The 12,746-nt window shown below is 38.1% G+C and overlaps 1 protein-coding gene across 6 annotated transcripts in view; it reads right to left on the reverse strand.

Moving 5' to 3' along the window:
* Window positions 1-12,746, reverse strand: part of PKP4 (plakophilin 4) — a 235,752-nt gene that overhangs the window by 156,301 nt on the left and 66,705 nt on the right. For 5 of the 6 annotated variants that reach the window (XM_029934537.1, XM_029934536.1, XM_029934539.1 and 2 more), the window contains exon 2: window positions 2,792-2,928. In XM_029934537.1, the coding sequence (XP_029790397.1) occupies window positions 2,792-2,923 (132 nt within the window). In that variant the 5' untranslated portion in view covers window positions 2,924-2,928. Of the gene's footprint in view, window positions 1-2,574; window positions 2,646-2,791; window positions 2,929-12,746 lie in introns of those variants that run through there. The other variant, XM_029934541.1, reaches the window with a different exon arrangement.

A 12,746-nucleotide genomic window follows, 5' to 3' on the forward strand; every position in this document is an offset into this window, starting at 1 on the left:
TTATGTTTGGGTTGCAGTAAATCAGCATGTAGGTAAAATTTATTTTCATATTCTCTATTTCTGATAATACACACATAAAGCTGTTCTAGTTTGTGAGACCAGCATGGTGAAGTTTTGAAAGTTTAATCCCATGTAGAAGTAAAACATTACCATAGCATAAACAGAACTCAATATTCAGAAAGTTGTTTTGTCTTCCTATTAATATCCAAAGAAGGTTCACTGAATCCTGAGATATACGTAAGAGTAGACCCACCGTATCCTCCTAAGAGGAGCCTTTTCTTCTTACGTAGAAATGCTAATTAAAATAGTAATATTAGCCCTTACCATGAGCACTTACTATAAAGTGCCAGGCACCACTGTGAGCATTTTAGAACAGTTACTTCAAAACCCTCAGTAACTATCATTATCGCCATTTTACAGATGAGAAACTGAGACACAGAGGGGTTAAGAAATCTTTCTAAGATCACACAGAAAGGAGTGATAGGAAGCAGGGCCACTTACTCAGTTGCACTGAAGTGTCTCTTCCTTCTGTGCCCTAATGAAACATTCTTCCTGAGACACAGCTGCCACCAAACAAGGTCTTTTCTTTGACAGCAGAGAAGTTGATGTCATTACTCCATGGCTATGAGTGTTGCATGGTAGTGAGGCTTTTATTTTTTAAATAATTTTACGTCCCACCCAGGAATATTATTCTTTTGATATAAAACATTATCAAGGACATAATCTATCATTAACTGTTTCATTTGAGTCTAACACAGTTAAGAATGTCACATTCTGACTGGTTATTTTCAAATCAAATATATAAGGTGAAAGTAATTGGCTTTCTTATTCTTAACTTTTCTGTGCTCTGTCTCATTGGGCAGGTGATAGGGAGCAACATTTCAGGAAAGAACTAAGAAATTTTTACCCCAACTGTAAAGAAATTACAGTATCTTGCCTGGTAGCACAAAAATCCTACAGAAACTTGAGTTAGCTATTTAACATCAGGGAGGGATCTTAGAACGAGAGATAGATATGGTGTCTTGGGTTGAACGAAATGCTGAATGCTGAGTGCTGATAAACAATTTTAAAAGAAATTAGGAGTGAAAACTGCAAACGTAAATTAATGGATTCAAATTCTTAGAATAAGAATAGAAGGAAAAAATAGAGTATATCCTCCTACTAACGAAATAATCTGGGATATATATTTTAAATCTTCTAATAAATAACGAATACCTGTATTCCTCTGGCTATCTTCAGAAACAGGAGCCCTTCTTGCTATCTCCTACAAAATAGTCATTCAGATCACTATTTATCACCAAAAGATAAAATGCTGAAGTCATCTGAGGCCATCAAGGAATTCCAGTGCCAAAATCATAATATGCTTCTAATTTTCTTCAACATGCAAGCCATGTGGTCTCAAGGTACAAATGCAAAGTTCCTGTAGCTATGTTTTTGGAACATAGTTTCCAGCGTTAAGTGAGTTTTGGGCATTTTGACAAATTTACTGTCCTGTTCCATCAAAATGTGGTATACACTAACAGCTCCAAATAAATCAGTCTTCGCAGTTTACAGCTCGTTGGGTCAAATCTTGACATCTATGAAGTACAATAAGAAAAGAGTCCTTTTTTTATCTCCTCAAAAGTGAGAAAAGCTTTAATCACCTGGAGTTTGGTGGAAAATGAAGACAATACTGACTACAATTTTTTGTGTCTTCTCAAATTAGTTGGTGGAATGTTTTAAAAACTTCAAATTTTAGTGAAGGAATGGAAAATATTTTGGTACCTTGCTACCAGAATGAGCTGTGAAATCATTCTTCTTGAAAACATAGCTCTAAAGTCAGATATCATTCTGGAGTATTCTTTCACTTTACATACTAGCTTTTAAGTTATAGCTAACAGTAAAATAATGAGGTATTGAATATTCCTTTCCTGTCATTATCAGTCATCTGAACTGCTGAGTTTTTAAAAAAATATTCCAGCAAATAGACATATGAGTTTATAATTTTTGAGAAGAATCAGTAGTTTAACCATAGGTTGTTAAAAAAAATTACTATTCAATTATTTGCAACAGAAAAGAGTCTTATTTTTGAAGGAGGGGGCAGAAAACTATCTGTGGAGCTTCAAATTTACATTTACCTCATTAAGCTTTTAAATCTGAAGAAATTGAATTCAGGAGTTCCAATTTCTCTTAGCACAACAGATAAGATCTAATTTAGAAGGCTACTTGTACTTGAAGGATAAATAGTATCCTTTCTTAACAACTCAACATAAACATGACATTGAAGCAAACTGGCACAGTTTGACAAGTTTTAGAACACTGGCTCACAAAATGAATATACTTCGATTCAGACAAACACAACAAATATAGCCTTTATCCAAAAAAAAAAAAAATCACAAGGACAACCCTATAAAATACCTACATTAAAATGTTAGCATGTTTGACATATCTAAGGATACTGCAGGCCTCGGGATGCCAGAGCCCTGACAGAAAAGTCAGCAGTGTAAACTGTGCTTCACAAAGCTTGGCGCGCATGCACACACTCTGCAATGTGGGAGAGACAGAGACACCAATCACCATCGATGTTGTCCTTACTTGCAGACGCACAAGTATCCTGCATGTTCCGATTCTGACTGGCACCTGGAGCGGCTCTACATGCCAGTCATCCCAATGTACTCAGGGATGTAAACACCTTATAATTAAAAAACGTGAAGGCATCAAGGACGTTAGACAAATTTAAAACGCATCCAAAGATTAATTTTAAAAGGCATTGAAGAAATAATTGATTGCAAATTCCAATAAGAGGACGTACCTGCTCCTTGACGGAAGCTAGAATAGTGGTGGCTGTGGTCTCGGGTTCCATGCCTGGGCCCGTGGAGGCAGCTTCCTGGCGGCTCTGTGGTTGGCCCTCCTCCACCAATGAGGCCTGCTCAGGAGCGGGCATTCCTCCTGCAAGCAAGCAGGCAAAGAGTTAACACGCACTTACGGGCTCCCGTGCAGAACGGGCAGTGGTTGAGGATTTGCAGACGGCTCATTATTGGATTTTTAAAGGCAACATCTAGGGCCAAAAGTATAGCTAGTCCTACTAAAAAATAAAATAATAATAATAAATACTAAGAAAATATATAAGCAACATCATAGGAAAAATGACATAAAAGTGTTGAGGAGGAGGACTCTTAATTAAAAATATACTACGGACAATAAAGGTTTTAGAAGCTAGTTGAATCGATGAATATTCTAGTCAGATAGCCAATAAGTAAATATGATTATATCATGAAACAAATAATAATAAATACTCTAGATTGCTATAAAGGCCAGTTTATAAAATATACACAAGACATCTACAGATAGGCAAATACTTTACTGGCTATAGGAGAGGCTTATGTAATAGAAAAAAAGGTTTAAAACTTGAAAGTAAACAAAAGTCTCCTGTATTTAAAAGAAACAGAAGGCATTAATGACTGGAACAAGGATATCTTTGGTGGAGTATTACAGCTAATTTGGTTTCCTTAGAAGAATCTGATTATCCAAAATGACCATGGCTATGCAGATGGTGTTTAAAAAGGGTTCTATTTTTCAGGCTCATAACTTCTAACAGAAGAATGAGTTCTTGGCAAGAGATGGGGTGCCTCTCCTTAGATAACACACTGAGAGTGGTTTGTTTGCCAGACCAATCACCTGACCTGATATGGACTTTTCATAAATTTGGAAAAGACTAAGAAAACATTCCCACCTAAAATGCTGTACCTTTTAAAAATAACTTAATTACACAGCAGCCTATCATACCATGAGACTAGCCTAGTGTCTGGCATATGTAATAGGTATTCAATATATGTTTGTTGAATAAGTGAAGATGGCTCCTGGGAAATACCACGAACTTTTACATACAAAGATCACAGCTCCTTACAGCTATTGGATTTTTAAAGGCAACATCTAAAGCCAAAAGTTTTCCACATGTTTTCCACGTCTCATTTTAGTCATTAAGCAAATCTCACCAAGTGCTAGGATGCTCGTGAGACCATATTTGTTCAATGTGTTACTCTGTATACTCATATATGGATGTCTCAGGCCACAAAAAATATCGATATTCTTCACAGTTTTCTCCTCAAAATTACTCTATTGTTACATTTCCATTTTTAATCAACTTCCACAATGTTTAATTCCATAGTATGATCTGGGGATTTCCCCCTCATTTCCTCAAATTTCAATATCAGCTTACTATTTCTTTCTAAAATCATAACCTGTAAGACAAGGGAAGATATGTATGCCACCTGAGCCTTTCTCTGCCTCTCATCTTCACTCATCTGACTTTTACATTAAGTGAAAGTAGGTTTAAGATCCAGGCTTCTAACAGTGGTTGTTATATTGTTGCCATATTAATAGGCAGAAATGGGCAGTGAATATGAGGGGCCTGTGCATTTTCTTGAATGCCTGCTTCTGAGGAGTCCACATGCCTCTTCTAGCAAGTGATTTCTCTTCTCTTTCATTTCTATGGTGGCCAAGGCTCAGGGTAGAGCCTTGCCGTCAAGTGGGGGGAGGATCTCCTCAAGTATGAGCAGAGAAGGACCTCACTTTTTCTTGGAGTAAGTGGGTCTAGGATCAAAGCCTACGTATCCTTGGACAAGTTGCCACCTTGTTGAGCCCCACTTTCCTCATTAAAAAAGGGCTTACTAATACTTTCTATAGCACAATGGAAGGATTTTATGGTAATCTTTATTTTTTAGTATATGTGGTAGGCTTACTGAAATATATAATACACTTAAAATACCATCAACTGAATAAAATAGCCCATTTCTATATTTACCGAGTGCTCACTAAAAACAAGATATAAAGTCTATGAAGAAACAAATGCCACATGCAAGATACCCAGATTAACATTTAAGGCAAGGAAAGTTATGAAAGTATTCTATGCCATTGAAAAACTACACACCTTAAAATAAGCAGATGGTTGCAGAGAACAAAAATGTTACTATGCAACAGTGAAACAAATAATGCCAAGAATCAAAAATTTTAAATGTCAAGAGTAAAATATCATGAAATACCAATGTGTAAGGAAAAAAGAAACACAAATTCAATGAACAAAGAGAATTTGAGAAAAGGAGAAAAAAAATCACTGGGGAATATTAATTATTTACATAAATAGGAGGAGCCTTACTGAAAGATACAGAATTATTTTTTTTAACGTTTATTTTTGAGAGAGAGTGTAAACAGGAGAAGCAGAAAGAGTGAAGCAGGCTCAAGGCTCTAAGACATCAGCACGAGCTGGACATGGGGCTCGAACCCACGGACTGCAAGATCATGGCCTTAGCCAAAGTTGGATGCTTAACCAAGTGAGCCACCCAGGTGCCCCAAAAGATACAGGATTATATTATTGTTGTTTTATTACATTACTATAAGTGTACCACACTTAATTTCACAATATTTATTTTGATTTCTGACTGTCTAGAAGCAACATTAGATGAGCATTTTCTGAATACCACTCTACCCACATAACGGGATACAGGCATAAGGCAGGGTCACTGACCATTAGTGCCTCATCATCTAGCTGAGGCAGCAAAATATGAATCAGATCAAGGCCAAATATGCAAGATGCGGTGATGGAATAACAACATCAAAGTCAATAGATAGAGGCTGTGAAGAGCTAATAAATTCGTAGAAAAAACTAGTACTCAGCAGGAGAGATTTTCATAGGCAGGGATGATGTTTTTTATTCTCAGATTCCTCAAGACTGAAAGGCACTGCAGGCCACCGCTAATGCTACTGGGCTGAAGAATGACGGCCACACTGCCCACCCATAACTGAGGGTGAGACACTTCCCTGCCCCTCAGCTCTGGAACGGTCTCCAGGTACCACAACCAACACTGGGCAGAGGACGGATGCCACGGCACTGACAAGTTCTAAGCCTGATATGGTCTTCTGTTCATTTTCTTGTAGTTCTCATAACAATTTAAGGAGTTGTAGAAATCAAACTTAGAGTCGCAGAATTATATTACTTTTTCCCATCAGCAAAGAAATAAAACAAAACTAAACAATGAGTGCTTATATAACTAAGAGACGGTGCGAAATTAGGCTTTGTGCTTCTTTCAATGAGCTCAGCCTGCCTGAGCTGGACAATCACTTTCGAGGGACGGAGAAAACCAAACTTGTGGGGGCTCTCTGGAGAATCAGAGGATGGTAGAGGTGACAGAAAACTGGAAGCAGGAAAATGCCATTGCTGTTTTTGAAAAGAAGAAAGTAGACTCTCTTCACATTACAAACTAGAGAGCTAGACATAGATCTTAGGTGAGATTCTTAAAAGGATTTTATCCAAGAGATGATCTGTGAGAACGAAAAAGGGGCCCACCAAAGAAAAGTCATGTTAAGCTGTTCTAATTTCCATCTCTGGCAGTGTAACCATGGAAATGCAGTGTGTCTAGACTCCAGTGAGGCATGTGTATTAGAAGTCCCCCATGATATTATAATCAGCACAGAAATGGGGCTGGCACAGGGTAATTGCTGACTCTCACAGTCTGTAAATGGCTAAAGGAAACATAACATCGTATAAAGGTCTCTAATATAATGCCAGAGAACTTTGGTCTTGACCCAATCCTAACCAAAAATGTTAGCTATAATGTAAAGATAACACACAGGGTATGCTCAAGTTCTTCAATCACCAAGAATACTGAATTAAACTATATGATAAAATTAAAATACAAGAACACTGTCATACTGTAGTAGTGAGCTGGCTGTATGAGACAGAAATAATAGGAATAAATGTGGGGCCTTATCTGAGGTTAGTTCAGCAACACATTGGGGAAATGATTTAGGCTCAAGACTTAGGTTCAAGAGCAGGATGAGTGAACCATGCATGAAACAAAGCTATTCCAAAGCCAGGGTGATCTTATGCTATATTGAGGTCAGTACTAGGATGATGGGAAGGAGGAGAAATGTGAGTGCACACCTCTCCTTCAGGCTCCTTGTGACATGTCCACACCCAGTCACAGATGGCACATTTACAGGAATGGACACAAATGTATCTGTTCAGGGAACTATGAGTAGGATGGTGAATGGATTCAGTCACTCTTTCCAGTCACAGAAATAGGGACACAATGAATGACAGCTCCTGCTCCTTATGAACTCAGACCTTAATGGTGGGGAGCAGATGACATGGGAAGACCAGTAATGGAACAAGAAGAGAAAGTCTGACCTCAAGAAGAGAAGGGCTATGCAGCCAAACAGGCGTCTATAAAACCTCTGAAGAGCTGCTATGGACAAATTTAGATGCTTTAGGTTAATGATCCTAAGAGCTAGATCAAAAACTAATGGTTCTGTAACAAATTCATATTCGTCTTTCATTACTGTCTTTATACTTTGAAACAAATTTGGCTAATGGTTTTATTATTTTTATTCAAAATTAAAGGCTGGAGTCATGAGGGCAAGCTCAGGAGGTCTTTCCTTTTGAAACAAATAGTCAAGTGCCCAAAACCTCAAGAATCCATTGCTTCTAATGGTGGTACAGTCCCTCTCAGGAGATGATGATCAAGTAGCAGGAATGGTACAGAAGGGATCCTGCCTTGGGTATATGTTAGGAATAGGAAACAAAGTTCTGTGAATCTTGAGGTGGACACTAAGATAAGACAACTACATCTGAATTGAATTGAGTGTCTCTCCGATTTCAGAATGTTGTCTATCATATCACAGCTATCGTAAAATAGCACCTGGAAGGCAGGAAGTTGTACTTTTCCTGATGGAATGAGGGACACTGAAAATCTTAGTGTTGTTTCTCTGGCTGGTTGTACAAAGCTCAGAGATGAGTTTTGTGGCCAGCTCTTACAGGTGTCTTCTCATTTTATTCCAGTCTTTACTTATTAAATTTCCTCTTTGCCCAGGTCTATTTTTATCATTCTGTTGAACTGCATTCTTTTGCACATAGCAAAAACACTTTTTGGAAGACAGACTTTGTGCTTTCACTATAATCTTTATTGAAGACAAAGAAACTTTCATGTGAAACTGTTAGTATAATTGTGTGTGTGTGCATCTCAATCTTAGAGTGAACTACAGGAGTGAGGCTATGGGAAAATCTTCTGCTCAAGGTTGCAGGCCACATACATTCAAGCGTGAGTATTGAATCTTGAAGCAGTGGATGTAATACGTGCAGGGTTTAAGTATGTAACATAAAGTTATGGATGTGATATATATGGGTACAATCCATGACTCAATATCTATAATCCCTTTTATCACAGATGATACTGATCCACAAAATCACCTCTGTGCTAAACCTCTCTGGGACAGAAGATCAACTAGATCCTGTGTTTTCCTCTATTAACTCATTTCTACTTTCCTTACTGGTAATTTTTAGCCAGAGTATACTAAGTATACTTTGTTTCATCTTATCCAATGATATAAATTGTAGTCTACATGTTTTTTTGTTTCCTCTCCTCTTTTGCATTAGTACTTTGGACCATAACATATCTAATGACTTCATTTTGAACACTCACAAAATGTTATGATGATTGATGACCACCATTTCAAAATTGACAGGATAAAATAATAATGCCTAAGAACAGATGAAGAAAAACAATAAAGAACAGAAAATAAGCCTGGATATTTAAATTTGATTCAAATTAGGATATTAGTAATATGGGATAATAAGCGTTTTTGTAAGCATTAGATGAACAAAATACTATAACCATAAAAACAGAATAAGTTACTGAGTATCCCATCCTATGTAGTAAAGACAAGTTTCTTTGCTTTCTTATAACAAAACTGGAAGAATGAAGTACTGAGGAATCAGGAATATGCCTGAGAAGTTAAACACCTTCAGAACCATATGGAATCTATTCTAGAATTCTAAAAGGAGTACTAGATGAACTTTTCACAGTTAAGAGTATTAAAATATCCTGGAAGTAAGAAGCATTACTAAAATATGCAACTCTTTAGGAAGCTTACAGATAGTTACCTACTAAACTTCTCATCAAATAGTTATTAAAAAAAATTAAACTTCTTGGCCTGAATTTGATTAGAAGGGAATTATATTGCTAAATAGCATAGTAATATAGCATAGCATTCTAGAGAATAAACTATGTATAGCAGCTAAGTGTTTTGATTTATTTTTACAATCGAAAGATCAGTGAAAGATAACCTGATATTTAAAAAAAAGCAAAAAGTGTAAACAGGTCTTTCTGAAAAGAGGAAATCTGGATGGCCAAAAATGAGGTGCTCAACCTCATTAGTAACTAGAAAAATGTAAATTCATACTATCAATACACAACCCCCAGAATGACAAAACATTTATCAATACCAAGTGTTTGCAGAGATGTAGAACACTGGTAAATATCACAGGCTACTGATTAGTGTGTAAAGGAGCTGACCCTCGGGAAGGCATTATGGCATCTATCTAGTCAAGCTACTGATACATATCTGTGTGTATGATACACAGCCCAGTAATTCCATTCCTGATTATACAGACATTCTTGCACACAAACTTCTGGAGAACCATATTAAGTAGGGTCATGGCAGCACTCTGTGGAAACTATGAGTCACAAACAACCCAAATGACAATTAACAGTGAAATGGGTAAATATATTGTGGTATAGTCAGGCAGTATATTTTACCTACAGCCCCATGAATGACAACTCTATACAAAACTGACTCTCACTAGCATACTGCTGAATAAAAGAAGCAAGTGACAAAATACAAACAGTAGAATTCCACTCATGTAAAGTTCAAAAAATAGGCAAGATAAAATTTTATCAGGGATGAATTTGTAGGAAAGGAAATGACTATCAAAGTCAAAGAAGTGATTACTTCTGCAAGGAAGGTGCAGGCTGAAATTTCAGAGGGGCACATTAAAAACTTCTGGAGAGCCAGACGGCTATGGAGAATTATTAATGGATATATTTACATTTACATTTTTAACTGTTTTTCAGTATTTATTTATTTATTTTACTTATTTATTTTGAGAGGGAAAGAGAACTAGGAGGGGGATAGAGAGAGGGGAGAGGGGGAAGAGAGAGAAAATGAATGAATGAATCCCAAGCAGGCTCCGTGCTATCAGTGCAAAGATTGATGTGGGAATGAAACCCATGAACTGTGAGATCATGACCTGAACCGAAGTGAAGAGTTGGACGCTTAACCAACTAAGCCACTCAGGCACTCATGGATATATTTGCTTTTTAATGTGTTTCTTTTAATGTTTATTTATTTTTAAGAGACAGAGAAGAGAGAGCATGAGCAGGAGAGGGGCAGAGAGAAAGACAACAGAATCCGAAACAGGCTCCAGGCTCTGAGATATCAGCACAGAGCCCGGCAAGGGGCTCGAACTCACAAACTGCAAGTTCATGACCTGAGCTGAAGTCAGACACTTAACCAACTGAGCTACCCAGGCGCTCCTGCCTTTTAATGTTTTTAAATTGTATATATATTTTAGGCACTCTTCTATAGTTTTTTCCATAAAAAAGAAAAAATATCAACATAGAATGTATGATAAATTCTTATGATCTACAAATAGAAAAATATAGAGTATTTATAAATAGAAGGCAATAGTGTTTAATAGCTTAAAGACTAAAGAAGTAGAGAACTGCTATACTTCCGATTATAAAACTACACTAAATTTTATTATATAACTCATAAATGTCTTGAAGGTATTTATTTCAACAATAAGGGCCTTATGTTACAAAATAAAATGCCTGAAACCTCATATATCATTCACTAATAATTTCTGAAAATAAAACAAACAGTTAACATATAACATGAAGGTCAAACTGCTCACACCTCAAAGGCAGCAGTTCACACTGTGTTCTATGTGAATCATGTTCTCTAGAGTGTGAAGAGAGTGGATACAGTCCCTATAGCACAGGTAAACACTGAAAAGCTGTTAATAAAACCAAAAAGGTTTTTTTTGTGTTTATTTATTTAGAAAGTACCTGCTGGAGCTTGCTCACTCTCTCTCTTTCTCTCTGTCTGTCTCTCTCTCTCTCTTTCTCTGTCTCACTTTCTAGAGCAAGCGAGAAGGAGAGTAAGGGAGAGAGAACCCCAAGCAGGTTCTGTGCTGTCAGTGCACAGCCCAAAGCCGGGCTTGGTCTCACAAACCATGGGATCATCAACAGAACTGAAATCAAGAGTCGGACACTTAAATGACTGAGCCACCCAGGTGCCCCCAAACTGAAAAAGAGATTTGTTATGAACAGCAAAGAAGGAGTCTCTTTTTGCCTTTTTTAAAAAAATTTTTTATGTTTATTTATTTTTGAGAGACAGAGACAGCATGAGCAGGGGAGGGCCAGAGAAAGAGGGAGACACAGAATCTGAAGCAGGCTCCAGGCTCTGAGCTAGCTATCAGCACAAAGCCCAAAACAGGGCTCGAACCTATGAACTGTGAGATCATGACCTGACCCGAAGCCAGGTGCTTAACCGACTGAGCCACCCAGGCACCCCATGGAGTCTCTTTGAAAAGTCCTAGGCTCACCTTGTAGGATTGGGATCTGTTATACAGATAAGGAGGGACGCCTGGATGGCTGAATGGGTTAAGTGTCTGACTCTTGACTTTGGCTCAGGTCATGATCTCAGGATTTGAGAGATGGAGCCCCTCGCTGGTCTCTGTGCTCACAACATGGAGCCTGCTTGGGATTTTCTCTGCCCCTCCCCTGCTCATGTGTGCACTCACACATAGACTCTCTCTCTCTCTCTCTCTCTCTCTCTCTCTCTCTCTCTCTCAAAATAAATAAATAAATAAAACATATAAAAATTCATAAAGGAAAAAGGAGAAGCCTGAAATGTTAACAGGTGAAAAAAATCAAACGGGTAAGAATGTCATTAAAGCTGAGAGGTGATAACTGGACAAGAGGCACATGCACATACGTTACATGTCTATTTTTCCAACCCAAAACACCATGAAATGACAGAAAAGGTATTTTAAAGAAAATTAGTCTATAAATTTAAAAAATGTCATCAGTGTGTTAAAAAGTCAGAAAAATAATGACTGTAAGCCTATGGCAAAATACCAGAGGGAACCGTAGCACCAAACAGGAGAGGGCCTGCTTTGAAGCAGGTTGTGGGGCAGGAGGGCTGGGGTGGGAGAGGGTGGGGGTGGATGGGGAGAGCTGCAGGTTCAGAGTACTAGATATCAGATGCTAGGCTCTCAGGTCAGGATCATGATCAGATGATCAAGGGTAGAGCCAGTGCAGCTAGCTGGTCTTCCCTCTTCCTGGACATGCTTCAACCACGGCCACAGGCAAAGGAGTGATCAGACAGAGCAGGGCCTCAGTCAGCTACTGATGTCTAGAAGGAATCAATTCCCTAAATAGGAAAAGTAAGGTGGCATATGTAGAAGTAACAGTGAATGAAGTTGTTTTTCAGTTGAAAGTTGAGATTTTAATTTTTATCCTATAGCTTTTCTTTTAAATTTTCTTAATGTTTGTTTATTTTCAGAGAGGGGGAGAGAGAGCGAGCGAGCATGAGTGGGAGAGGGACAGAGAGAGATGGAGACACAATCTGAAGGAGGCTCCAGGCTTAGAGCTGTCAGCACAGAGCCCAATATGGGGCTCAGACCCATGAACCTGAGCCAAAGTTGGATGCTTAACCAACTGAGCCGCCCAGGTGCCCCAGTCAGCTGAGCTTCCGACTTTAGCTCAAGTCATGATCTCATGGTTTGTGGGTTTAGGCCCCGCATCGGGCTCTGTACTGACAGCTCAAAGCCTGGAGCCTGCTTCAAATTCTGTGTCTCCTTCTCTCTCTGTCCCTCCCCTGTTCGTGCTCTCTCTCTCTCAATAATAAGTCAATGTAAAAAAAAA

Source organism: Suricata suricatta, chromosome 3 (assembly GCF_006229205.1).
Source record: "Suricata suricatta isolate VVHF042 chromosome 3, meerkat_22Aug2017_6uvM2_HiC, whole genome shotgun sequence".
Taxonomy (NCBI): Eukaryota; Metazoa; Chordata; class Mammalia; order Carnivora; family Herpestidae; genus Suricata; species Suricata suricatta.